This window comes from Fonsecaea multimorphosa (assembly GCF_000836435.1).
Source record: "Fonsecaea multimorphosa CBS 102226 unplaced genomic scaffold supercont1.8, whole genome shotgun sequence".
NCBI classification, from domain to species: Eukaryota; Fungi; Ascomycota; class Eurotiomycetes; order Chaetothyriales; family Herpotrichiellaceae; genus Fonsecaea; species Fonsecaea multimorphosa.
Window position 1 is genome coordinate 433630 of NW_015971642.1, and position 27281 is coordinate 460910.

Consider the following 27281-nt stretch of genomic DNA (forward strand, 5'->3'; position numbering starts at 1 on the left):
ACTGACTCGGTTGTCTTGTGCAGGTCTTTGCGACACTGCATGACAGGCGATGAGCCCACTGTTGCAGTGGGCTCACACCACAAGGGTTTTGAACAAGGAGGAGGATGAGAAGATCAAAGAAGAAGATCACAAGGTAAACATACGGAGGAAAAGGGTCACCATCGGGCCGAAGTTTAGCCGACAGCCTTGCGATTTCCTGTCACCACTACTAGGTACCTAGGTATGCATTTCCACAAGCATTCAATATGAGCAGCTCCATAGAACCAGGACATCAATGAACGAGCCGAGCCGCCAGTCAGTCCTCTATCCAGAACAGTACAAACACAGCATCTACTTCAAGCCCAGCAAAATCGAGACATAACATCAGAAGGACATAACATCCACACCTAGCTACCGTCATCGCTCTCCAATTTGTTCCCAACGAATTCCTGTTGCTGCGCATGTCCAGATCGGTTATCGCCCGCATACCAACTTTGATGACTGGCCGTCGTTACCGAGGACTTTCCGCGATAGAGCCTTCCAGCACGAACGATCCCGGCAAAGATGTCTCCAAGGTTGACTGCGTCCAAAGCTGCCGAAATAACTCCAGCCTTGGAATTTGTGGATGTCCTCTGTGGCCAGAAGGGCCAGACAAAGAGAACAGCAAATATAAAAGTCTCCATGCAGGTGAGGAATGAGTTCAGGCCAAGATTGAGGTCGTTATAGCTCAGAGACTCGGTGGGATTGAGAGCATCACTCTGTGACAAGGCGTTGAGAATGATTCTTTGTAGGAGCTGGACAAAGACGACGAGTTTGAATGCACCCATCTTGAAAAAGATTCGTCGATCGGCAGCGTGAAGTTCGCTGCGGAATCTCAAGTAAAACTTGGAGATCCCGATCACGCAGATCGCTGTCAGGACGCCCTGGACGATGCTGATAATGGTATTCGCCCGACGATACCTCTTCGTTCCTTGGCACTGTGTTGCTTCGACAATTTCCGTGGCGATGACTGTTATCACTCGTGTTGGCAAGATCTGTATCACGGTGATCCAAATCTTGCGGAACCAGTCGACATTCGAAGTATCGGAAGATTTGACCGTCCCAGCATGAGTGGCAAAGAACTGACGCTGTCCTTCAAAGGACTCTGGCGCGAGGTAGGCAATCAACAGGAAGAAAAGGGCAATGAGTGCGAAGCATTCGTATAGCTCGGCAATAGGAGTCAGGTAGTTGGCAAGATTGTAATGCCAGACTCCGAAGAAGCTGAAGATGGCGAATACTGCTGGCGTCCAAATAAGACGCAAGATTTGTCTTTGCTGTCTCGGCTCTGCATATCTGACGAGATGTGCAAGAGTGAGGATGCTGCACAGTATCCATGTGCAGATAGTGGTCCCCGCAGAAACATAAGTCGTCAAGGTATGGTACGAGAGGTCACCAACAACCGGCTTTGCCTGGTCTTTGAGAAGAGTTAGTTATGCGTCGATTCTATGTGGGAAGGAGAGACCTACTGGCGTCGCTAAGAGATGGACAAACGGCCATGTTGTGTCAAATGCTCTTCGATGTTTTGGTGCGAATGTTAGAAATCTGTCGAGTGCTTGGAGATTTCCAGCTTCAGGACAGCTCATGGGGTATATATACCTTTTCGACATATCTATCTCAAAACTTGCGTTCGAAGCATCCAGCGCCTTTAGGACCTGATATCCTCTAAAACTCGTGGAATGGGACAAAAGGAGCAATCGCGGCGCGTCTAGCTGAGATTGTGTCCCGTTTCGATGTATTCATGCTGCGGGTCTGGAGAAGGTGGATCTACCTACCGAATGCGGAAATCTCAGCGCGCCTTGGGGCTGGTGCGGCTGAGCTCGTGGCACTGATCCAGACTCTAAGCGAGAACCTTTTGGCACAGTACAGATGATGCGATTGGTCTCGCTTGTTGCCGAATTCCCTCGTCGTTGGGCCCTGGACGTCCACAGGCCCTTGAGCTGCCGTGCCTGGGCTTTCCCCTCCTCCCACTTCCTTGACAATACAACGTCCGATCGCCTTCATCGTTTTCACAACTAAGCAATGCTTAGCAGGGAAGATGCCTTACAAATACGGAGGCCCACGAAGTAAAGGGTGCCATGCGTGCAGGGTTCGCAAAGTCAAGGTAGGCTATGGCTGGCATTCTCGCGCCCATTTGCTCATCAGATGTCAAACAAAGTGCGACGAAGCTCGGCCAACTTGTGGGCGCTGCCTTCGGTCAGGCAAGAACTGCGAGTTTCGAGAAGCCTTCGATCTTCTCCACTACGATGAGACCGCACATGCCTCTCATCGAGCTCACGAACTATGGCAGAAACGCTCAACCAAGTCAGACGAGAGCGATACATCCAGTCTTAGCACCACAACTACCCCTGCAGCCATACCATCCGATCTGACACCGGTTCTGCGCCAACCCTTGTACGACTTGGCAATGCAACGGTTTTTCTTCGACTACGTCTTCCAGATGAATACTCCTTTGGGGAGAGGAGGATATCTAGAATACCTTCCGGACGTCTATCCCGGGTTCATCGACCAGCCTTTCTTCCTCTCCGCGTTCAAAGCTACTGCTTTGGCAAACTTTGCAAGGCGATGCAACTCGAGAACTGCATCCGATGCAGCTCTGGCCGAGTACGGCAAAGCAATATGTCTGACAAACGCCGCTTTGAAGGATGCCACCCTGGTCCTCAAAGACGAGACGCTCCTAGCTTGCCAACTATTGGGATTCTGCGAGGTAATAATAGCTCCTTCGGCATTGCGCACTTCACAAGGCACTCATTGAGTGGCAGATCTACCTATCCCCTGAAACGGCGTTCCGTAGCTGGTTCGCCCATACAAAAGGAGCGGCGGCGCTTCTCGAACATCGAGGGCTTGGTATTCTCCAGACACCCCTAGGACCGACACTTTTCAGAGCAGTCCACACTCAAGAGGTTGTACATGCCGTTCTGACGGGTTTGAATTCTGCTAACTGTTGGAAAGCTCTACAAATGCTTGCGGTTCTGTCTGCGACCTACAGGTAATCCACCATTCGTGAAGCAAGTGTACGGCTCGGTGTCGGCTCAAATACACCTGTTGGCTGCTGATGTCGCCACTCTGTGCGCAGATTACGTCGAGCAAAAGAGCACCCTGTCGGGCGATGAGTATGATGCTTTTGCGACACAGCTCTTAGAGAGAGCTCATGTCCTGGACCTTCGATGGCAGCGACTCACATCAGATATTCCATGGAGCTTCAGCTACGACCGGATCCCAACGAGGCAATATGGGTTGCTGCCGCATTGGATCTCGCCTTTGATCCGGGACAAGCGAGCCCCTATCTTCGTGCACGTCTACTCGGGATTCGGACAGTGCTTTCTGTGGAATGTGCTGCGGTACGCTCGAGTCCGACTGCATGAGCTGCGAATGATCCTCGCGGGGGCCATGACGCTGTCCGGAGCGGCGTCCGAGTCCATCGAGGTGCTGTTGCAGCTTGAAGACGAGCTCAGCTCGACCGTGCCCGCCTTGTTGATTGCTACCACAGAGGAGGACTACTCCGGTAAACGATCAAATGGAGAAGGCATCCCAAGTTTCCGGTCCTTCTTGATGATCCGCTCGCTGATGGCGGCCCGCATGACGCTGGTGTTTCTGGCCCGACGAGGCCTCTATGTCGAGGAGAGACTGGCCTGGCTCACTGACCTGTTTGCTTGCCTCCATGAGCATCTCACTATTTTCGTTCCTCCGGAGTTTGACCCGCTGGATGGGGACTGACGATCGTCTAATAACAGTGTGTTTATTTGATTATTCAAATCATCTGGTCTACGTCTTTTAATATGCCACAATGCAAAATGGTAGATCTAAAACCACATCTGCTCTCCGTCAATCGGCTTGTTGGAGAATGCAAGCTGCGCCGCATCTGACAAGCAATACCAAAATGCCACAACTGTACACAGAATGCAGAGCTCAAATCCAAGCAAGGGTCTAGAGTCCTCATAAACACAGCCAGATAGCCCTTTTCTAGACAATGCGATTATTCGTGCTGCACACACAGGCCCATCACACACGGACGGCCCTTCGTCTTCGCCACCATCTTACCACCCACCACGCCATACTCATCGTGAGCGCTGTTCTGTACGCCAAGAACAGGGCGATCGCCCAATTGACTCTGGCATAATACCCGTGCAGCAACTTACCGACAGCGTGTTGCGGGTCTTTCCCGACACCTAGTCCGCCGATGCCGACACTGTGCTTGTTGAAAGATGATCGCTTGGTCGTCCGAAAGGGACCCTCTTCTGTAGGGTCAGGGACTGGCGCAGATGTTGATTCAGGTCCCATGGCAAGTGAAGATTCAGCCACGGAGATGGCTGTTGCCTCGGTCACGCCATCCATGGCGGTTTGGCTTGGCTGCCGCTGTAGTCGACTGGGCCAAGACCCTGACGAGAATGTTTCGGCGGTATTCTTGCGGAACGAGCGAGTCATGAGGTACACGAGGAGGCGGAGGTCAGGGACCGTGAACGTCGGATATTTCCAAAGCGCCACGGCATTGTAGGGCGGAAGTTGATCGAGAAGATCCGCCAGCACACCCAGTGTCAGACCCCAGAGGATGAGTGGTTGTTGGAAGGTTAGGAGAGAACGGTGACTCGACGAAGAGGGGGTGCCGAAGGGCGCTTGTATCCATCCCGCCAGCGTGGAAAGATTATCGCCACCCTCCGTGGGTATGAAGCCCGGTATTGAGCTTGCATATACGGACTCTGTGGGGAGAAGACGGACGGCACTGAACATCATCCTGCCCATTGTCCAGCGGATCAGTTTGTGGATCGTGGGCCCCAGGTGCCTGGCCATCCTCGAGGAAATATCCACGGGTTCTCTGGTTCGTAGCGTTGGGGAGAGTAGAGCACGGAGAGAAACCCAGTGTATTGAGGCGACTTCTGTAGGTTGCGGCTGCACCGGAGGGACGGTCTTGCCTGTAAGGAGGAAGATGTACGGACACAACACCATGAGGACGTCTTTCCCCCAAGAAGTAGTGACCAGACGTTCAGGGAGATTCCCCGCTGGCAAGCATTCCATCGTGTCCAGGTCCAAGCCTATCTCTTCTCTTGTCTCGCGGACAGCAGCAGCAAAGTCATCCGCGTCTTCGGGATCTCGTTTCCCTCCAGGTAAGGCAACATGCCCTGACCACCTATCGCCAGCGCGGCCGGCACGCTTGATGAAGAGCAATTCTGGGTCTCCTTCTTGAACCCATTCCTGCGCAAAGAATTCACTGATCGTAGAGGGGGGCGAGGCAGGAGAAGGCTTGTCAACCGCTATGAGGGAGCCGTTGACACTTGCAGGGACTGGCTTATAGGCCGGCCGGACACGGATAATGGCAGCAACGCTGGCTCGCTTTTGAGAGGTATTGGGAGGATTGGGGACATGCGGGTACGGGTTCTCGGTAAGCCGGACGAGGACTTTCTCGAGCGCTCTGACAATGGCTCTCGAGTCTTCCGACATAGCGGCGGAATAACAAGTTAGGGTCCTCTCCGGCCTAGAGGCTTTCCAAGTGAAATAAATGGTATTATGCGATATGACTCAAACGGAGACAGCCTCGTTGGCATCGTTCATACCTAAGGTATGTCTGCCGAGGCTGTCACGGTCCGGCAAAGTGGCCAATTGGAGGTGGCCGGCCGGAAAAACTACGTCCGAGAATCTTCAGCGGATAAGGCAAGAGATGTTCCGGCACGGGAAGGGAAGAGCTGCGTTGATTGGCTGTTGCTCCCCACGACTTTTGCTTTTGCTGCAGTTGAAGTGGGGAAGGCGCAGTGGCAGGAAAAGAGAAAAGAGGGAAGGCACTGACTGCATCGAGTGAGCGAGGTTCCCACGGTTTCCAAGCTCCGCAGCTTCAAGCTCTGTGGGCTTTTTACCCATTGCATAATTGCTTGGACTTTTTCCCTCGACAGCTCCGGCTGCTGTACATAACATCAACAACATCTGTATGGAGTAGCTGCTACCTTCCTGAACACCGCACCTATCTCTACCTACACTTTCACGCCAATATGCGCTTCGGAAAGACCCTCTCCGATTCCATCTACCCACCATGGAAAGACAAGTACCTCGAGTACGATAAGATCAAGAAGCTCCTCCGTGAAGATGAAACTTCTCCACAAGGTCGCGGTGGTGAAGGGAGCTGGACCGAGCAGGACGAAGAAAACTTTGTCCACGAGCTCACCGTGACTCAATTGGAAAAGGTCCACCAGCATCAGGTCAACACTTTCAACTCCCTCCGAGACCGAACCGCCGCCTGCGAGGCCAAGCTCCCCTCCAGTGAAGGTGACGATGCAGGAAAGTCCGAGGAAGAATATACAGCGGTTGCCAAGGAGCTGCTTCCTGAGCTCGACAGCATCTCCAAAGAACTCAATGAGCTTAGGAAGTTCAGCAGGATCAATTATACAGGCTTCCTCAAGGCTGCAAAGAAACACGATAGAAAGAGAGGCCTCAAGTACCGAGTTCGTCCCATACTGCAAGTTCGTCTTTCCCAGATGCCCTTCAACCAGGAGGACTACTCGCCTCTGCTCTTTCGGCTGTCGACCATGTATAGCTGGGCTCGCCAGAAGACCGAGGGCGAACAGGCTGGCAAGGAAGCCAATACCGACGTCCGACCAAAAGACGAGTACAAGGCCTTCAAATACTGGGTGCACGTGGACAACCTCCTCGAAGTCAAAACCTACCTCTTGCGTCGCCTGCCGGTCTTGGTGTACAATCCTCAATCTGTCAAGGTGGTCGATTCGTCTCAAAAGGATCCGACAATCACCTCAATCTATTTTGACAATGACACCTTCGACCTCTACCAGGGTAAGGTCGAAAAGGCCACCGGTGGAGCGTCTCTGCGGGTCAGATGGGCTGGTCAGTTGCTTGATGAGCCCGAGGTTGTCCTTGAGAAAAAGTTCGTTGACGAGGAAACGACCGACAGTAGCGACATCAGGATCCAGCTGAAGCCCAAATATCTTATGCCGTTCCTCAAGGGCGAATATAAGATGGAAAAACAGATTAAGAGACTTGAGGAGCTGCTAGGACCTGAACACGAGGATACCAAGGCGTTCAAAGCCAACGTTGACGAGATCCAATCATTTATCCAAGATCAAGGTCTCGAGCCAGTCCTACGAGCAAGCTATACCCGAACTGCTTTCCAGATCCCTGGGGACGACCGGATTCGGGTGTCACTAGACACCGATCTCGCCTTCATTCGAGAGGACGCACTGGACCCTGACCGCCCGTGTCGGGACCCCGAGGACTGGCATCGGTCAGACATTGATCAGAACAGGATGGAATACCCATTTTCCGCCATTAAGAAAGGCGAGATCAGCCGCTTTCCCCACGCTGTGCTTGAAATCAAGATCAAGGAATCCAAGTATACTAGGAATAACACTTGGCTCAACGACTTGATGAATTCTCACCTGGTCAAGGAAGAGAAACGGTTCTCCAAGTTCGTCCACGGTGTGGCCGAGCTTTTCGAAGACTACGTCAACAGCTTCCCATTCTGGCTGAGCGACTTAGAGACCGACATTAGGAGAGACCCGGTCACGGCCTTTCAGGAGGAGCAACAGAAAGAGGCGAAAAAGGCCGAAGATGAAATGGCTGTTGGAAGCTTCATCGCAGGGTCCAGACTCACACCCAAGGGAAAGTCGGCATCTCCCGGCAAGTTTCCAGAGAGAAAGCTGTCCGGCCAGCTGTCCCAGTCTGTTCAATCTCAACATAGAAGCAGGCCTGAGCCACAGTTAGAGACCACTGCCGAGGAACGGGATACTGACGAGGACGGAGTCCATCCTCCCGACGAAGTCGAGGTCCGAGACTCCTCAAAGGGTGGTATTCGATCCTTCCTTCCGGCTTTCTCCAATTCTCGTTACGCTCGTCGTCACCGTGAAGGAAAAGGCGCGTGGGAAAATGCTCCGCTTCCGCCTGGTGTCAAAGAACCAAGTTTCTGGATCAAAGACCAGGGTGACCTGAAAGTCGAAGCCAAAGTCTGGCTTGCGAATCAGCGAACATTCATCAAGTGGCAGCACATTTCAGTCCTCCTGGCCACCCTGTCACTGGGTCTCTACAACGCCGCAGGTATTGATAACAACATTGCACGCATCCTTGCTGTTGTGTATACCTGCTTCGCTGTCTTTGCAGGAGTATGGGGATGGTACGTGTACATGTGGCGGACCAAGCTGATCACGGAACGGAGTGGGAAGGACTTTGACAATCCCATTGGGCCATTCGTTGTCACCATTGGTCTGGCCGTTGCATTGATCTTGAACTTTGCTTTCAAGTACCGCGCTGCCGTGGAAAGTAACAACCCAACCCCAGGGAACGGCACGACTGGTCCGTCGATGACCCTGGCGTTGTTGACGGCGAAAGCGTCTGCCACTGGACTCCTCGTGCAGGAACTCTGAATGCACAGAAATGGGTTGGAGAAGGGGTCGCAGGAGTTAGCCTGTCTCTACTGAGAACAGAGCACGAAGTTGGAAAGGAACAAAAATGACCAATGGATATAATTATTGGGCTCAAGGATATAGCTCATCACTACATAGTATCATACGTACAGAATCAGATAGCCCAGCGGATTAGTGAGCCCGATGCATCAATACTAAACAGTTTCAATCATCACCGGCTTCCCAGCAACCGCGTACACAACTTTATCCGTCCACAACAACGCAGCAAGGCTATGTAGGCAAGCAGGTTGTTAGGCATTCTCGCACGAGATAGACGTCGCACTGCAACCCACCCAACCCTTGCACCCATGCACGCTAATCCAGCTGGCTCGGTAGACTCCCTAGGTACATATAACACTGTACCGAGTACCTACGGCATGAATGCCATCCAGAAGAACGAATCGCACAGGGCCACCACCTACAAGAATGCCACACGCCCCCTTTCCTTTCCATAGTTCCGACCCCCACCCCAATCCCAATGGATCCTACGTGAATGACGGGATATCAGGAGACGAATATATGTTCCACCACCTGCAGATCGAAGAAATCTTGGAACTTTCGGTGCCTAGGTACCGCTGAGGCAGTCGCGGCCCCCTACTCCACGGTTTTTACATTTTTGACATCCTTCTTTTTTTTCCCCTCCAGGCTCGGGCGACTCTGCTTTCCCGCTTCTCCTTTTTTCATTGTTTGGGGGCGCTATCATCACGGTAGTGGGTGGTGCGTAGTGCGTAGTGCGTAGTGTATTATACGAGGTGAAACAATTCTGCTTGGTGCCAGCCAGGCTCATCGGAAGGCGGGTGGCAATCATCAGGAGATAAACACCGCTCACGAATGGGTATGCACTGAGTGGTAGGAGCACGATGTGAAAATTGCCCCTAACCTCCCTCTCTCACTCTCTCCGAAGAGTTCTCTCGCTCTCCTTCCAGCAGTCTGCAGTCTGCAGAGAACACAAAAATTGAACAAGTTCTCTAGTCTGTCTCTCCACACACACCCCCTCAGTCGTCCATGCACATGTCACTGCCTCGCCTCGGTGACAACGCCCTCATAATCCCGAGACTTGATATAGTCGAGCGTCCTGAAGAAGTGACGCTTGGGGTTCTCCAACGCCTGGGCGTTTCCCTCGGAGTTGGTTGTCGACAGATTTGAATGGATCAATTCAATCAGTCCGTTGAGGTACTTGGTCGTGACCTGGAGCATGAATTGTCAGCCAATGTCCGGTGAAGGGAAAGCGGAACTAGACCGTCCTTACCGTCTCGTTTTGCTGGTCAAAGTAGTACACGTATCGGTTGAGGATTTCGACAAACAGTTCCACCGACACTGCGGTGTCCATACAGGCATCCGCAACACGTAATGCCCGTTGGAGACACTCCAGCACTCGCTTGCCATCGCGGTAGAACTGTGTTTGGCATGTTAGCACTTGACGCATTCCCTCAGCATCTGCGCCTGTCGAAACTCACGTTCTTCGGGTCCTCCTCTCTGCCGGGTATCTCAACACACCACCATAGATGGCTGGCGAGATACACTGCGCGACACTGATCTGGTTTCTTCAGCAACTTGCTCCCGTGCAACGCGGCTTTTGTGATCAATGTGTCATAGTTCTCCTTTCCAAATCCCCTCGTCATCTGCAGCGCGCCAGCGATGATGCAAACAGCCTGGAACTGTGCCCTTGAGTCGCTGATACTGTCCTCGTAGATGGTAAACGCTTGAGCAAAAAACTCATATGCAAATTCCTCGAAGCCGCACTGGTCGGCGATTTGCCCACACGAAACAAATAACCGCAGACACAATTCTGCCGCCCCAGGATTAACGCGGGTATACAATTGAGAGAGAGTCTGGTGCATAAACCGGTACAACGCAGATGATTGGGTTTGCCAGTTGTCGTCAAAATGCTCCCGGGCTTTGAGTTTCCGCGCAAGCTTCATCGAGGCAGTTATAACGGCCGGAGTCGTATATTTGATCCGCTCATTGCCAACCTCGAAGGCTTTGCGCATCTGCTGCAGGAGTTTGAGTTGAGTGTCGTTGTCTGGCCCTTGAACACAATGGACGATTCGTGCCAGCCAGCCCTGCTCCTCAACCGTCTCGTCCGACTCACCACCTCTCGGGCGGTTCAACCCGGGATAGCCGGTCGGTTGTTGAATGCCCTCCTTAATGATGACTTTGAGAAGAGACATGATGCCCTCCAGATGTTGTGTAGTTGTAATTAGCACATGATTCCGGAGGATGTTCTTAGCCACCTCGCCGGCAACAGCCCGCCTCGTGGCGTACGTTTGTGATTGATACAGAGGTAGATAGTTGGGAAGAGCTAACGCTGTGAAAAGTGACATATATGTTCGGATTGGCGCGAGGAGGAGATTGAGCATATTGGCTTGTGTTGCGGCGGAATGGAGGTCGGCGGAGTCCATGTATTCGGCACCCTTCTCACGGGCATAGGCCATTATTTGGTCAAGATATTCTAGCCTCTCTGGGTAGATGTTACTGGATTGTGTTAGCTTGTCCATTTCCGTAATCAGATGAGGCGAACGTACAGTGCAAGATTGGCCAGCGATGTCAACAGTGCCATGGTGTCTTGGATTGGGAGGCCTCTCGTTTTGACAAGATTTACGACTTGTTCGTAAAAGATCTCGAACAGCCTCACCTCCCCGACGCCGGGCGCCTTCTCACCGTTTGTTGATGTTGTTGCTGTTGTTACCGGCGTTGCCATTTCGGATTCCGTTGTTTGTGTCTCTGTGGGTGATTTATCCGCGCCATTCGTCGTGGGTGTCTCCGGTTGAGCGGCAGGGGTAGCAGGCTGCGTATCTTGATTCAAGTCGACCTTCTCGAGCATGCGGATCGCAGCTTCTTCTTCAGCTTTGCGCTTATCTTCGACAGACACCGACTCGGCAGTTTCCCTTTGTGCATAGGTAGACAAGCGATCCATTAACCCGATGACAATCTTCTTCATGTCGACGTGTGGATTCAACCTCGCGATGGCCGAGAGCATCTGATCCAGAGTGTGGAGATGGTACTCGTCTGGGAAGACCTTGGTGATGACTAGATCTCCGTCAGCATATCCCCGTGGTTAGACCTATCCTCCTACCTTCGAGCAGATATTCCTGAGCCAGGACATCCCGACATTGCACTACCTGTTCCAGCAACGGGCTGATGATGGTAGCCTTATATGTTTCCAAGTCGACCAGTTGACTCAGTCTCACCAGATTGCTTCCAACCAGCAATTCCAACTCCCTCCGCTCTTGTGTTCTTTGCTCCCTTTCTCTTGAATGGCCCTGGTGCTGCCACCTGACCCAAAGCTTGTTCATCTCCACAAAATTGGTGAGGATGAAGTTGATTGAATCTTGGAGGTTGCCCTGAGGTCCGTCTTCTTTGCCAGTTGGTAAGTGGTCACGGGCCTGGCCCATCAGGTAATATCGGAGGAAGAGACCGCGGATGGGATGCTGAACACCGCGACTCATTTCCATCATGTCCTTCATGATCTCCTTGACCGGCGCATCCTCGACGCCCATGTATACGGTGCCCACCGTGATCATAAGGTATAATCTGGGTATTATGTTGCCTGCATATTGGACGAGTTCGTAGAGATCGGCGAGGTGATTGACGGGATGCGACTCGCGCAGGTAGTCGGACAGGAACCGTAGAGAATCAAACACAGCCATGTAGAGCTCGTAGTATTGTTTGGGCCCTAGTGTAGGTGTGCGCAGCTCAGATACCAAAGTCGACCTATAGAGTTGCCTTTGGGTCAGTGGTGCAGACGTGTTGAGGTGCGGAAAAGGTCCATACCCGCACTTGAGAGCATCCATGAGCTTTCCCGGGGTCTCCAGGCACCTGCGCATCTGCTGTGACTGTTGACGCACGACGCCGAGAGCTTCCTCGAGCAATCGGCCCTGATCTTCGACGGGGCTGCCTGTCGCCATCTTGCGACAGCTTTGGTGGCTTGCACCCGGCGGCGAGCGAGAGTGACAGCGAAAGGAGGCTTGGAGACAACCTCAGAGGTACCGGATTGGAAAGTTTCAATGTAATTGTGCCGATCAAACCGCAAAAGACCGGTCGGAACTTTGGATACTACCTAGTAGGGTGCATGCGCGGACAGTGGTACGCAGCGGAGAACTTCCTGCGCCTTTACCGCACTTGGAGTTCGACATTGGCAGGTCGCGGGCGGAAAGGGCTTGGCACTAAAGCGCCGTTTGTAACACCTTCCACCTACCTAGCTCGCTAGGTACCAGTACTTTCGACTCACCCTTTCACGCGCGGCCATCTTGAAGGTCCCGCTCGTCTTGCGGCACTCCCTCACGAGGTATATTGTGTATGCTAAAGAGTCTCGCCCCCACGCTGCGCGGTCCGAGTGCATAGGGAGCAATAGCGGCTTACTTGTCCAGTGGGTACGACAAAGTTGACCCTCGCAGGGATGGCCGTCAACAAGCACTCGACGAATTTCGCCATCCAAGATCTTCTTTGAGTCCTGCTGGCATTGTGGACAGGACGCCAGACTTATCTTGCATCGCGAGAACGACCGTGTGGGCGGTCGTGGCTGGAGGCTCGTTCTCAAATCGACCAGCACTGGCTGAAAAATAACTGTGATCCTGATAATGTCACGTAGGCAGTTCCATGCCCGCAGCCCTCGTTTTTTAACTCTTCTACACGGACACGGACTTGCTAATATGTATTCTAGCTTCGGGACCGCGGCTGAAGAGCACGAAAGACTGTTCTACAGTGACGTTGGTTTCCTAGTCATGGCTATGGCCGACGGCGCCCTCTTCGGGCATAATCCCTCAACAACGTCCGCCAGCTTGTCATACTCGTGGGTGAGGATGAGCTTATTCCTAGGTTCAAGCACTCGGCCTGGGACCGACCTATTCTCCGCAAATGCACTAAAGCCGCTGGCGTAACTGACGAGCCTATGACCAAAGCCGTATTTCTCAGTATTCTCCGAAGGACTATCGTCAATGCCGCTTACTTGTGTGGCGCGTCGGTTCACGCGATCAGACGGCAGCTAGGAAAGGGGATTGATATAAAGTCTCTTCATCCAGGTATCTTTTCGCGGATCACTCGAAAGTCTCCTACATTTCCCCATGTCCACATCCACCTTTCTCATTCAAGTGGCCTGGCTAACTCTCCCCACCTCCTCCCCTTTCAGAGCGAAATATTGAGGCCGAACGATGCCAACAATGAGATCAAGCCGACCCTCGAGTATTCGTTTAAGGTTATGTCCCCAGAAAACGGCATCGACATATCCGCTGACTCCCACAAGGGGCAGATGAGGCGAAGGGCCTGCATCACGATAGATATTTCACGCACGTGACTGGCTCTATTGTGCTCCCAAGGTTGAACAGAGTAGCATAGAGCAGGTGGCTCCACTATGCTCCTCAGGCGCCGGCCCGAGGCAACCTGGACGAACGAGGGACGAGTGCGACAGCCCATGCCCGATTCTCGACTTCCCAGTTCAAGCGTTCAGGTAATCTATTTTACGCCTGCCAGCCTCTTGGCCGAGACCTTTATGCGGCTGTCATGTAGGCTCTAAACCATCGTATCAAAGCAAAGACACGAGAACGAAGCAACACCCGCAGATGAGGGAGCATAGACCTCCGGACGTGCACATTTTGTGCGCATCCGTCCGCCGACACACCACAGTGCATCTACCGAGTAGTGCTTCTTAGCTTGCATGTGCGTGGCTGTGGTGCATCCCAACGAGTGATTGAATCATCCAGGCCCTCGCGGCTATCTGCGTGAGACTCGTTCCTTGTACTGGGTAGGCCGCCGGTCAAGTGGGCCTGGCCTGCCACATTCTATCGTTCTGAATCCCAGGAAGCTCAGCTGAGGTCAGGAAACGATTCAAGGAGTTTTCCGGAGAGATTCTGAGCTATAGTAACGTGAGAAGCTTTGATTTCAGACGAAATGGCGGCCCTGCGAGCCCCTCCGCCCGCCCTCCCCTCCCCCGAAAAACACCTTCTCCCCCTGTCTCCAGCTTTCCCGTGCATGGCGTGGGGTACCCCATTGCCGTTCGTAGCTCGGTCCACGGCAATATATGGCGTTCATAGAGTTTGCTCACTATCTGCAAAACTTGCAACAAAGGGCCTCGGTTAACGTGTAACGTGCTCTCTACTTGATTCATCTGTCCCACCATCTCCCTCCTATCATTGAGACCTATTGTCTTGATCTGATTTTGACACAACACAACTTGCAAGAACCCTTTCGGGACCCGACGCTGTGGTTCCCCCGCGTATTTTTCTCAACTTGGTCTTCTTCAGCCCAGAATGACTTTGCCAGTAGAGGTTCCGGTTCCATTCTCAGAGCCGCCATGGCTGCTGGGCCTACCATCCCCCTACTACAACGAGTCTCATCGGAGATGGCAAAAGTCATGCCGAGCATTCATCCGGGAGCACCTGCATTCCCATGCCCTGGAGTGGGAGGACGCAGGCGACGTTCCAGCCCACGTCTTCGAAACGTTCTCAAAGAACAACATGCTCATCCCCAGTTTGCCAGCTCCACTTCCGGTTGAATACCTGAAAAGCCAGGGCATCCATGAGCTCCTCGGCGGCTTGAAGGTTGAAGATTTCGACTACGTCCATTTCGCCATCTACGTAAATGAAATGAGAGCTGCTGGCGTCGGCGGTCCGCCCTCATCGCTGATGACCGGCATAGCCTATGGTACTCCTCCTTTGATCAAGTACGGAAGCAAAGCTTTGCAAGATCGATTTCTACCTCAGCTCCTCAGAGGTGAAAAGAGGATATGTATCGCCATTACGGAGCCAGGTGTAGGAAGTGATGTTGCCAACATTGCGACTACGGCAAAAAAGACCGACGACGGGAAGTTTTACATTGTCAATGGGACCAAAAAATGGATCACCAACGGGATCTGGTCACACTACAGTACTATGGCCGTGCGCACTGGAGGGCCCGGACCTGGTGGCCTGTCTTTGCTTGTCGTTCCGCTTCTCGGCCAGGAAGGGGTCACAATGCGTCGAATAAAGACTACCGGGTACAACGCCAGTGGCACAACATACATTGAACTTGACGACGTGAAAGTCCCTGTAGAAAACCTTATTGGGCAGGAAGGAAAAGGCATGAAGATGATCACTACCAACTTCAACCACGAACGACTAGCAATAACTATCGGCGTAACCAGGACAGCACGTGTCGCTCTTTCCTCTGCATTTGCGTATGTGCTCCGCCGCGAGGCCTTTGGCCAGACGTTGATGGGCCAGGCTGTCGTGCGCAACCGCCTGTCACGGTGTGGTGCTGACCTAGAAGCGTTATCCGCTTGGGTTGAGCAATTTGTGTATCAGATGGCCAATATGAAGAAGGAAGCGGCTGACGTGGAGCTTGGTGGACTTTTATCGATGGCGAAAGCGAAGGCCGGGCTAGTGCTGGACGAGTGTTCGCGATGCGCAGTACTCTTATTTGGTGGCAACGGCTTCACAAAGACTGGCCAGGGGGAATTGGTTGAAAAGATATACCGCGAAATTCCTGCAGCTCGGATACCTGGTGGCAGCGAGGATGTCATGTTCGACTTGGCCGTGAGACAGCTGGTGAAGATCTATGAAGCGAAGACGAAGGCTTTGAAGGCATCCTCGAGGGCAAATCTGTAGGTTGATAGTTGATCTTGCGGCATTTTCGCATCTCCTGGGGAACTCAGATGGAGCGCGTGCGAGATTTTCGACGGTGATAGCACCTCGATTTATAGGATTGACCTTCGCCAAAGCTATATCACTTGACTTCTGAGGATGATATTTTGATTCCCTCTTAGGTTAAAGGACCCGTTGAGATGGGCTCTTCAATCTGAACCGCACTGGTGTTATTTCTCCCCAACCGACCTTGACGTCGGAATAGTCTTCACAGAATGATTGTAGGACCATCTGATTATCAATATCGCCGCAGATTGTCCAAAAGTCACGCGTTCCCGGATAAAGTACGAGATCAAGCCCAAACCATTTGAAGTGTGGCATTTTAATTGAGAATGATCAATTGTGTGTAATATATCCCCAGAGATCTATATGCCCTGGAACGAATCAAGAGCATTATGGTCATCCATCAGCGAGGTGATCCGGCCGATAAAGTGAAGAGTCGTCTCCTCTGACTGCATATCAGGCATAATCTTGGACAGAGTCAGAGTGAACGCCCAATACCACAAAGCACCAAACGTCTGCCTTTTCAGCTCTGCCCGTGCCTCCTCCTCGGAGATTGTGGGACCTCCAGCTCGGGCAAGCTCGGTCACATAAGGCTTCACCATTTCTCGCTCGCTCCAAGAGTCGACGTTTTTCTGTTGGTACGCCGGTCCCGAGTACGTACGCCAGATCCCGCGACCAGTGTCCATGAGACGTGGCTTGCCAGTCAGTGAGACCCATGTGTCCTTCAGAGGTAATGTACCAATTTCCTGTCCGCATGTTAAACTCTTCCTCGACTTATGCAGCTTACCATCCAAATCTTGTCTCAGATGAGTACAAGACAAGCAAGTAGAATTCTGAAAAATCAATGATCACATATTCCATATCTGGCAGTACGATGTATTCGCACACTTCTGCTCTCTCATGCTTGAAATTTAGTTACAACAAGAGCGTTAAGGGACACCTATGATCAAGAACTGGCTCCTGCCGTCGCGTTACTCTTCCTATCTGAATAGGCATCCCTAACATAAAGAGAACCATCCGCAGCCCTCAGCATCATACCCGCACTTTGCTCTCTACCAACAATATCACATCTTCTAATCGGTCTCCACCCTCTGCTGTCTCAAGCAGGCCCGCCCATTCCCTGCTTGACATAGAGCCTACCGTATCTTGAGAATGGCTTCTGAGTAAGTCAACTATCGTGTCTGTTGCCTTGAATCCTCCCTTCACATTTACATCCGCGCCACCAGTCACAAGCAATCTGACGATGCCCCAATGTCCAGCCAACGCGGCAATTTGCAGGACGGTTCCGTTGGTGGCATCATAGTTATTCACGTCAGCTCCGTGTTGAATTAGTATGGATGCGGTGGTTCTGTAGGCGATCCAGAATTTGATGGCACAGGAGAGAGTTTCGGGTGCAATCTGCTCTGACGCCTTCATGGTCTTCCTGAGTTTTTCGAAGGCTAAGATATTGGCGCACCAAAATAATGGAGTTCGGCCCTCGTTGTCCGGGGGGTCGACATTTGGCAGCCGTGTTTGGAGAGCCTCGACAATCTCTACGTGCCCGACCATGGCCGCCCTATGAAGCGGTGTAAGGCCCATCTCGTCTCGTGCTTGAATATCAGCATGATGTTGCAAGAGCGCAATTACAGTCGATCGATCGCCCGCGACACAGCCGTGGTGCAATGGTGTCATCCCTTTGGAGTCCCGAGATGCAACATCGGCCCCATACCGCAACAATGTCTGGACCATTTTGCTGTCCCCAGTCGCGGCAGCCCATATAAGAGCAGTTTCGCCGTCATTTTGCTTGTGCTGAGGATCTGCACCACACGACAGAAGATATTCTACAAGCTCCATCTGCTGGCCCGCCACCGCTCGCATGAGAGGGGTTGTGCCTTCGTCATCCATCGCGTTCACATCGGCTCCTCTTCTAAGGAGCAAGCCAACAGCTTCAAGGAGACTTGGAAGTCTTTCTTCTAGCATCTCCTGGAGGCCTGGCAGGGATTCAGGTACCTGCGCCCAGTTCCCGGCCCAATGAAGTGCAGTTGTGCCCTGGCTATCCTTCGCATCTGGATTCGCACCGCCGTCCAATAGTAAGCTCACGAGCTTGCTGCAGCGCATTTTTACAGCATAGTGAAGTGGTGTCGCCTTTATCTTGTCGGTAGCTCCAACATTTGCTCCGTATGAGATGAGAACTTTTGCACTCTCGTCGCAAGAGGATATGGCAGCCATATGTAAGGGTGTCATAAGATCGCCGCTCGGACTGTTAGGGTCGACTCCATGCCTCAGTAAAACGGCTACAGCATGAGGCAGACTGACCCGTACAAGAGCAATAAGAGGAGTATCTCCGTCCAAGGGGGCGCTTTCCACGTCGGCTCCCGCTTCGATCAGTGTTGTCACCAGTTCTTCGTAGCCATCCTGAGCCTGGGCTAACAGGTTGTCTTCGAGCTCGACTCCACGCCGCTGTTGGTTGATAAGCCTTTGAAGCTTGACGACTTTGCTGGCAAAATGGATAACTTGGGAGCCATTGTTGCTCGATAGATGAATGTCAGCGCCGCGACGAAGAAGCAACTTCACAGCGTCGAGCTCTCCAAGGGACGCAGCGTGCATTAACGCGGTCTCACCCAGATCGTTCTTCTCATTCACGCTTGCTCCTGCATCTAAAAGCGCATCCAGTATTTTGACATGCCCTTTGGCAGCTGCGATGTGCAGTGGCGTGGCGCCGAGCTTGTCCTTAGCATTTTTGTTAGCTCCAGCTTCTATGAGGCATTCCGTTGCTCGAAGTGCACCACTCGTCGCAGCACAATGTAATGCAGTGACTCCGGAAGGTCCTTGTTGATCAATCTTAGCACCTCCTTTCAGAAGGATCTGAATGGTCTCTGTGCGGCCAGATCTTGCCGCTGCTTGTAAGGGAACCCCTTTCCAGGATCCAAATCCGTTCGCTGGCGCGCCCCATTCGATCAGTTCCTGGATAACGGAGTTTTGTCCGTTCCTCGCGCCGTGTACCAAGGCAAGTGCACCGTGACTTCCAGAGAGCAATCTATCCATGCCAGCATCGAGGAACAATCTGACTATAGATTCATGGCCTTGAGCAACTGCGTTGGAAAATGCTGTTCGTCCGATGGAATCCTGGGAGAGAACGCTGTATATCCTACCTTCATCACGGAGGAGCTTTGAACATATCTTTCCAAGTCCAAAATAAGCTGCCAGTTGTATGGCACTTACGTCCTTTTCAAAACAATCGAATCGATCCTTGTGGCGGATATGACCATCAGCGTTCCTCGCCTGGACGGAGGTCGCTGTTTTGGACTTAGAGTCCAGAAAAGATAGGATCGACGAGAACAGATCCTCATCTCCATCGTGGTGTTTCGCATGACAGCCCCAGAAGGTAGCAGCGTATGTGAGTAGCGGGTAGGACTCTAGGCGTACGTCCAGGGATCCATCGGTCTGACATGGCCCAAGTTCGAACTCACCGAGTGAAAGGTAGCTGACGCAAGAAATGGCCATGTCTAGATTCCCAAGAGGGAAAAGTTGGTCTTTCACACTTTGGAAGTATTCCTGGGCTGTAAAATGCACCATGCGTATTGCACGGTTGCTAGCCTCGATTGTTACAATTCCACAGCACACTTCAATGAGGATCTCAGCGTCAATGATTCGAGTTCTGGGGAATTCTCCTTGGCCTGTCTGGACAGCAAACCCATGCTGCAGCTCTTCGAGTTTCAAGGGCCGAAGGGCGTGAGAAAGCCACGACAGAATTCGGAAGGCCAATTCGGCATCCTTTGGGACCTGGTCGCGTATTCGCTGAAGTGCCCGTTGATATGAGACTTCGAGACCGTGGGGTAAAGTGTCCAGTGTTTGTATGACGTCCTCCACGCTGTGTGCCAGACTTACGGCGTCCATGTGTAGTTGCGGCAATAGAAACCTATATGGCGTCAGTCTCTTGATTGGTAGATGCACAACTTAGAGCCCACATTCCACTCGCAGAGCCTCCAACAGCAGACTCAATACGCTCCTGGAGTTTTGGATCAACCCGAATGCTAGAGCGTAGCCTTCTAGTCCGTGAAATCCGTTGACGGACATAAGCCTTGATATCTTCATCCCTTGCCCTTACCTCCAAAGCAGCTTCGCCGGTGAAATCGTTCTCAAGAGTAAGCATCTTTCGAGAGGTTACGAGAACGGAGACACTGGGTGAGAGGTTCCTGAGCTCGTCAATAAGGTCATAGCTGTCGCCTGTTTGGTTGGAGTATTCGTCCAACGCATCAACTACTATGAAAACTCTTGAAAAAGATCGGACCTCTTCCTTTAACAGTTTGACGCACTCTTTCAGGGTAAGCTCTGTGTGGCCACGACTGTGGCTGCGGTATTCCAATTCTACTCCAGGTGGAATTCGTTCCTTTGGGACCAGCAATTGGTGCAGAATACTCGAGATCAAACTTTTGGTTGTGAGTTGGTTTTGCTTGTGGTACTCGCAGTAGATGTATGCGATGCCGACATCTGAACTTTTTAATGTCTCTTTCAGATGTTCTATGATTGCCGATCTGGATAAGCAGTATTAGGAGGTGGCTCGCTCACGTCGTTGGCATGGGCATTAACAGCAGGACTGAAGCGTGCAAAAGGCACCACGCTTACGTTAACACCGTTTTCCCTGCGCCAGCTTTCACGAGTCAGAAAAAAAATTCCAATTTCGCACATGGATTGACATACGAATACCATAGCACCATAGAAAGTTGACAGATCCTTGTTTCCATGACTTGAATAAGGGCTCTTTGAAGAACCACTCGCAGGTTCCTTCGCAGCGTATGGCAAGCAAGTCCTGATGTTTTGCAGCAAAGCTTTGGGAGCTTATCCACGACAAAATCTCCTTCCGTTCGTCTGTCCTCGCCCGGCGATCTATATCGAGAGAGACCGCTCTGAGTTGGTCAGTGATCTGAGCGGCATCGGAGGTTTGAAGCAGGTCTTGTGCTGGGATGATCGACAGCAACTCCTTCATGTATGCGGCCGCCACAGCCGCTGCGTATGGCTGCCACCTGTTATTCTTGTGCGAGTCGGCGTAGTCACAGATTCCTCGGACCACCAAACAGGGAAATGTGTCCATTAAACCGGCCGCCTCCATCTCCACACAAATGATGGGTACGTCTTGCTTCAACCTGTCTCGGGTTGCGGCGTCTTTAATCACTGCGTTCGCTGAACCAATCGTGCCATAATGAATCAGAGGTGCCTTGTCAATACGTTCGGAGCGAGACGCCAACTGTGATGGGTCGCAGTGCCGACATGTTGGCCCATACTGGTGAGCGTAAGTAGCCTTAAACAGCTGATCCTGAGCAGCGCCGGGATAAGCATAATCAATCCCCAGCCGAGGATACTTATCGAACACTTGTGACAAGAGCTCAGGGATGCGACTACCTTCACGACGATGTTTCGCCTTTAGTCGCTCAACGTTGGCGCTCAACACTGCTGGAGGTTTCCCCAGCGACCCCGTCCGCTCAAACCTACCGTCGATCGTCACTTTTCCAAGGTCGTACTGCACGACCCCACTAAATGTCCCGGTTGGTTGGCTGACCACGACATCCCCCAGGCGCACATCATTTTCACCATCCTCACCGTCCTGGCTCGGTAGTCCCCCTCCGATACCGACAAGTAGTGCAAATCGGATCGAAGGAAAGTCATTCAGAAGCTGGGTCGCCACCATCGCCGCTGCGTTATTCCCAATTTGTGCCATCGCCGCTACCACGATGTTGTGGCTGCCAATGCGCCCTAAGGTGTATGCATTCAGCCTGCGACGCGTCGGAAGGCTTGTGTGGATCTCGTCTAGCATGGCTTCTACCGGGGCCAGTTCGACCCCCATGGGACAGAGACATGCCGCGGTGTAATCGGCGTGTGAAGGAGGGCGTGGAGATAGGGAAGGAGCTGGATGTTTCGCGGTGGAAGCGTCCATCAGGGTCCTAGACACTATAGCAAGTATCAGGTATCCGCACCAACTCGTTTATTAGCATAGGATGTTGGGCAACGATCTCTAGTGGGGATTAGACGTCAATGTGAGAAGCTGCGCGTCGAGTCTGCGGGGCTCATTAAGCATGTGTTTCGATCCTTGGCATGCAAAGGCTCATTTCGATAAATTGGCAACTATAGGCGGGGGCTGAACAGGGCCGCTATATATACCTAGGTATATATATATCGATATATATGGCCCAGATGTGGCGCGATTGATCCGTTCCTCGGGCTGAACACCATCATGCTCAGTTACGTGGAGGAGTATCTCAGGTCGAAGCAGCGAGCCTCAAGGCCACCCTCAAAACCAAATATGGAAATGAAAAGTAATCGTGTCGAGATTCCGACATCGAACTGCCTGTTTCACAGCAGGGAAACATTGTATCTCGAAACATTGTATTTCTTCTGCATATGTAATATGCTCTCATACATAACTGCCGCTATTGCGGGCCTGGTGAGAAAGATGCCAGCTCCCGCGGGAAAGTGCAATACAAATAACTTTGAAACAGGCGACTCACCTGTGTGTCCAATATTATGAGCCTACAGCACTTCAAGCCGTGTGCTGGGGAACTATTGTAAATGTGGCGTTTGGTCTTGGGTTCTGGCTCCTGAAAGTGCCATCAATCGTACCTTTCCTGCTGGCTGTGAACACCGTTTATTTTACTACTAACTTGTAAGGATCTTATGCTTTCACAAAATGGTGAACCGGACCGTCACAGCAACTTCAATTTTCATCTACCGAGTCTTCTTTCACAGGTTGCGAGCTTTCCCAGGTCCTTTCTGGGCTAGAGTTACAAAGCTTTGGACTCGCGAGTCACACCTTCGCGGAGAATACCATCGAGACAGCCTCGAGCTCCACCACAAGTATGGCGACATTGTACGGGTTGCGCCAAACGAGCTTGATATCAACGACCTGGAGGCCATCAAGCTGATCTACGGACCTGGCAGCAAGCTGTACAAGGGCCCCTGGTATGACGGTCCATCTGCTACCGCCGAGGCTCGAAGCATTCAAGGAACCAAAGACCATGCCATCCATCGCTCGAGACGTAAGGTCTGGTCACAAGGAAATAGTGGATCGGCTATGGCCGAGTTTGAGCCCCTCATGGTCCGTCACGTCGATGAATTTATCGAGCAGATAAGACTTCGTAAGGAAGTCGACATCGCACTCTGGATCAACTTTCTCAGTTTTGACATCATGGGAGATCTGACGTGAGTCTTTTCCATTACAAGCCTTTGAGGAATGCTAATGGGACCATAGCTTTGATATGCCATTCAACATGGTCAAGTCGGGGGAAACGCATCATTTCATGACAACGCTTCGCAGGTTCATGAAAGCTGTCTCCATGCTGTCTGCCATCCCGTGGCTGAATTCACTCGTCCATGCACTGCCCACAGATAGTGCTGTCAAAGATCTCGAAGAGTACTCTCGAGATTGCTTCAAGACTCGAAAGGCGCAGGGTTCGTCTCGGAAGGACCTCTTCTACTACCTTTTGGGTGAAGATCAGAATGGAACCAAACTCACAGAGCTTGGAGCTGATCATGGACTCACGCACAGCTATTGTCGGAGGCTCGGATACGTCATCCATCGCGATGGGGTGCGTCGTTTACTATTTGGTTGCACATCAAGACAAGTACAAGAGACTGCAACAAGAAGTCCTGGAGCACGGAGGTGACTTGGACAACAACACACTACGAAATCTTCCCTACCTAGGTGTGGTCATCAACGAGGCTTTGCGACTGATGCCCCGGTCCCCCAGGGGCTGCAGCGAGTCGTGCCACCCGAGGGCATGGAGCTAGCCAACAAATTCATTCCTGGCTACACGCTCGTCAGCGTCTCTCCTTGAACGGTCTAGCGAGATGCCCGGAACTGGGGCCGACTAAACGAATTCATCCCTGAACGCTGGATCGGCGAAGGGCCCGAGCCATATAATAATAAAGACGCTTTCATCCCCTTTTCAATTGGTGCGTACAGTTGTGTGGGCAAGCCTCTCGCCATGATGGAGCTGCGCGTCATCACAGCCAAAATTGCAAAGGATTTTGATATCTCATTTTCCAAAGAAATGGATGTCGCCGGTTTCGAAAGGGGTGTTCTAAAACGACTTTACAATGACTCCACCAAGTGTAAAAGTGGTCTTCTCACCGCGTTATTGATGTGCGTGTTCACGTGAGGATGTTTCGGCAATCACTTTGCAGCGTTGCACACAGTGAGTGTGAATGCACTGCACTAGTCCATCTCCACCTATGCACTAGTTGGCTTGAAGAGTTTGGAGATTTTACGAGCCGCTTTATGACACGTGAGGTGTCGACGAGCGAACCCAAAGTAGTTTACTTAAAGATATCGCAGAGGGGCGGACACAGCGAAGACCAGGAAACTCGAGTATAGTATACGAATCTATATACAATGTGTATAGCTACCCGTCTATAAAGTTAACGAAGTTAATGATACAAACTGGCTTGAAAGAGGCCATAACTCCGATGCGAAAGCCGTCCTCTTTGCCCTGCAGATAACCCAAAAGAGGCCCAATTGCATTTTATACATCATGATTTCATAGAAAGGATCATTGACTGACATCGCTTCATCGAAGTGTAGGGATTGGGGGCGGTGACAAAGTGGTGGGCAAGCTTGAGGTCCAGCTTGGTTGGAAACTCGATTCCGAAGTAGTTGCAGTGGTTGTTGTTGTCCAGCTCGGAGAACTCTCCGGGGTGACGGTGTAGTAATAGTATGTGTGCCACATGCCGTCGTCATACGGTGTTGTTGAAGGCTGTGGTTGTGTGACAGTGACAGTCACTGGCGGAAGAGTCTCCGTCGCCGTAACTATCGCAATGGAGGGTGCTATTGAGGTTGCTATTGAGGGCGATGAGTTGGAGGGAGGATATTGTTGACTCGACGAGGCGGAAGATGTTTCTGAAGGGGAGGCGATTGGTATTGTTGTCGAGGCAGGCGAGTAATCGGTGATAGTGGTCGGCGATGGAGAGGTAACGGTCACCACTATCGTTGTGGCTGTTTCCGGCCCTGAGATGACGATGGTGGATAGTTGTGTCTCCATCACGGTGGTTGTACGAGTGACGGCGTCAGTGATTGTTGCAGTTGGCGAGGCATCGTCTGTTGTGCTTGCGCCGCCCACTGCGACAACTGAGTATGAGACCGGTGCTCTTCTTTCGATCGATGGTGGGAGAAGCGGGAAGGCACGGGACAGAATTAGCAACGACGACAAAGAGAGCATGTTAAAGGCTGTCGTCGACTTCATTCTGGTAAGGTAGCGGATTGAGTATCACAGTCGACCGGGGCTCAGAGAATCTGTTCGATACTGTGTAATCTTCTGGGCAATAGTGAGAGCGGATGAATTTGAATACTAGACAGAAGGAGAAGGGGAATGAAGGGAAGAACTTTTAGACATGTACCGTTCCATGTCAGAGCAGAAATGCAAGGGCTGGTCATTGCGCAGACCATTGCTGCGCGCATACCTCGTATAGCGCATCATGTGGTGGTATTGCGGTGGCTATCGGCGCGTTCGTTGCAGCTCGTTGAAGAGGTTGGGAGAGTCAGTTCGAAAACAGACCAACACGGAGCGCAGTCAAGCGCCAAGACCGGGAAGTAAACAGTGCCACCGCCTGTCATTGGCTACAATTGTGTGGCTGGTAACTGAGTAAGCGTGCCAAGAGGTGGCTGGAGTGGACAAAGTACGCAAACCATGCAAACCATGCAAACCCCCAACCCATGTAACGGCGAGGACAGTCATCGGGGGGTTGTTTCGCACTCTCTCAAACAGTTTCAGGACCGCCGCTCCAGATCTAGACCTGTCTTTCACACGCCTCTGGAAACGCTCGGATCTGCAAACACAGGAAGCGAATGACTTGCATCACTCGCTCGCATGCTGAATATCTAGGGTTAGCTGGTCTTGGCCTTCGGCTTCCGGATCACGACCTTATCCCCTTCTCGCATCCAGCCAACATCTTCTTCCTTGACTAGTTCGTCCCAGCTCTGTTGGCCGCCGGTGGCGCTCTGTAGGATCCAGTCCACGTCGCAAGCATAGTAGGCTCGACCGATGGTTTTGAGGACCATCTTGCGCTGAGTCTCGAGGTGCCAATAAAGGATCGCTCGTACATAGCCATCAACCTTCTGTCGAACACGCCAGAACGTGACCCAATCTCCTATGACGATCGATTTCAATATGCTGTCGACAACTCGACTCTTGTACCCAAAGCGGACACGGCTATTGTACCTCAAGGCATACGCTTGGTAGAGATCATGCTGCCGGATAGCCATGTCAAGGATCAAGTAGGTCGTCATCTCAACTAACTCGGATCGCGGTAGCGGATGCTCAGACGTGTGCAGGACGGACAGTAGATGCATCAACGAAGGATGGTAGCCCTCCGGATGAAGCGCTAGGATGGCGACTCGGATGTTGAACACATGTACTCGTTGAGAAAAGACGGGATTTGGTGCGGACGCAGAACTGGCAAGCAGACCCTCGCGTAGTTTTCGCAATGCTAGAAGAATGATCGAGAGCTCCGATGCTGGCAGAGGCGACGCGACATTTGGCGATCGAGTGTTCGTAGGGACAATGTAGTCTGGTTGCGATGAGCCTTGAGCTTGTGCAGGTTGAGGATTGGTCGGCTTTCCAGTGGATTTCTTCAAGGGATCCAAGGCCGGCGACTGGCCCTCATCAAGAGTTAAAGACGCAAACGCACTGTCCAGGTCCTTGGAGTGCTGTGCACAGAATTGCATGTAGCGAGCAACAATCTTGTTGTAGAAGCTCTGCTGGGTTTTGACCTCAAGTAGCCTTATTCCCGTTACAAACAAGCAACCTTGGACTAGGCAGGGGAGGGCCGTACCTGTTATCGCCCTTGGAGACGAATCCCATGGCCTCCAAAGGATCTTGCTTTACTGGTCGTAGCCTGTCCCATGGGGCCGATGATTTTCGCCCGAGCGTTGGAGGGGCTTGAGCCATCTTGGTCCGGCTTAATTGATTCTGCTTGACATTATGTCGATTTTGCTCTGTATGATGTTGTTGGGAGACGGCGCCATCACCTTTGCGTCAGACGCTACTTCTGGTCTACAGCTGGGGACAAGAGAGAAGGAGCAATCATGCCAGGATCATCACGCCCCTTGCATCTTCACAACATTTTGAAGTCCGTACGACTCGGAGTAATCGATGCAGAGGCAAGAGAGGCACGGGCCGAGCCTCGCATTGACCTCATTGTGATCAACTCCCGATATTTTACCGTCCCTCCTATCACTTCCGTCCCAACAATTAAATTTCTTGACATTGCGACCAGCCCACCA

The 27281-nt window shown here is 52.0% G+C and overlaps 9 protein-coding genes across 9 annotated transcripts; 4 read left to right on the plus strand and 5 right to left on the minus strand.

Moving 5' to 3' along the window:
- Positions 1–386: 386 nt before the first annotated feature.
- Z520_04862 (uncharacterized protein) lies at positions 387–1515 on the minus strand (the record flags this gene model as incomplete). Its single annotated transcript, XM_016775366.1, has 2 exons — positions 387–1432; positions 1485–1515. 2 exons carry the CDS (start codon positions 1513–1515, stop codon positions 387–389), a joined length of 1077 nt encoding a protein of 358 aa, XP_016633409.1.
- A 538-nt stretch (positions 1516–2053) lies between these two features.
- Z520_04863 (uncharacterized protein) lies at positions 2054–3732 on the plus strand (the record flags this gene model as incomplete). Its single annotated transcript, XM_016775367.1, has 3 exons — positions 2054–2722; positions 2778–2921; positions 2968–3732. 3 exons carry the CDS (start codon positions 2054–2056, stop codon positions 3730–3732), a joined length of 1578 nt encoding a protein of 525 aa, XP_016633410.1.
- Positions 3733–4017: 285 nt separating this feature from the next.
- Z520_04864 (uncharacterized protein) lies at positions 4018–5451 on the minus strand (the record flags this gene model as incomplete). The annotated part of the gene is made up of 1 exon (XM_016775368.1): positions 4018–5451. The coding sequence occupies one exon, from the start codon at positions 5449–5451 to the stop codon at positions 4018–4020; it is 1434 nt and encodes a 477-aa protein (XP_016633411.1).
- A 542-nt stretch (positions 5452–5993) lies between these two features.
- Positions 5994–8372, plus strand: Z520_04865 (uncharacterized protein; the record flags this gene model as incomplete). The annotated part of the gene is made up of 1 exon (XM_016775369.1): positions 5994–8372. One exon carries the CDS (start codon positions 5994–5996, stop codon positions 8370–8372), a length of 2379 nt encoding a protein of 792 aa, XP_016633412.1.
- Positions 8373–9425: 1053 nt separating this feature from the next.
- On the minus strand, positions 9426–12319 carry Z520_04866 (uncharacterized protein; the record flags this gene model as incomplete). The annotated part of the gene is made up of 6 exons (XM_016775370.1): positions 9426–9599; positions 9661–9807; positions 9869–10886; positions 10937–11441; positions 11488–12125; positions 12186–12319. The coding sequence occupies 6 exons, from the start codon at positions 12317–12319 to the stop codon at positions 9426–9428; spliced, it is 2616 nt and encodes an 871-aa protein (XP_016633413.1).
- A 2337-nt stretch (positions 12320–14656) lies between these two features.
- Positions 14657–15991, plus strand: Z520_04867 (uncharacterized protein; the record flags this gene model as incomplete). Its single annotated transcript, XM_016775371.1, has 1 exon — positions 14657–15991. One exon carries the CDS (start codon positions 14657–14659, stop codon positions 15989–15991), a length of 1335 nt encoding a protein of 444 aa, XP_016633414.1.
- A 401-nt stretch (positions 15992–16392) lies between these two features.
- On the minus strand, positions 16393–21851 carry Z520_04868 (uncharacterized protein; the record flags this gene model as incomplete). The annotated part of the gene is made up of 5 exons (XM_016775372.1): positions 16393–16776; positions 17069–19928; positions 19978–20544; positions 20636–20660; positions 20711–21851. 5 exons carry the CDS (start codon positions 21849–21851, stop codon positions 16393–16395), a joined length of 4977 nt encoding a protein of 1658 aa, XP_016633415.1.
- An 840-nt stretch (positions 21852–22691) lies between these two features.
- Positions 22692–23838, plus strand: Z520_04869 (uncharacterized protein; the record flags this gene model as incomplete). Its single annotated transcript, XM_016775373.1, has 3 exons — positions 22692–23203; positions 23253–23589; positions 23752–23838. 3 exons carry the CDS (start codon positions 22692–22694, stop codon positions 23836–23838), a joined length of 936 nt encoding a protein of 311 aa, XP_016633416.1.
- Positions 23839–25883: 2045 nt separating this feature from the next.
- On the minus strand, positions 25884–26946 carry Z520_04870 (uncharacterized protein; the record flags this gene model as incomplete). Its single annotated transcript, XM_016775374.1, has 2 exons — positions 25884–26778; positions 26831–26946. The coding sequence occupies 2 exons, from the start codon at positions 26944–26946 to the stop codon at positions 25884–25886; spliced, it is 1011 nt and encodes a 336-aa protein (XP_016633417.1).
- Positions 26947–27281: the final 335 nt, after the last annotated feature.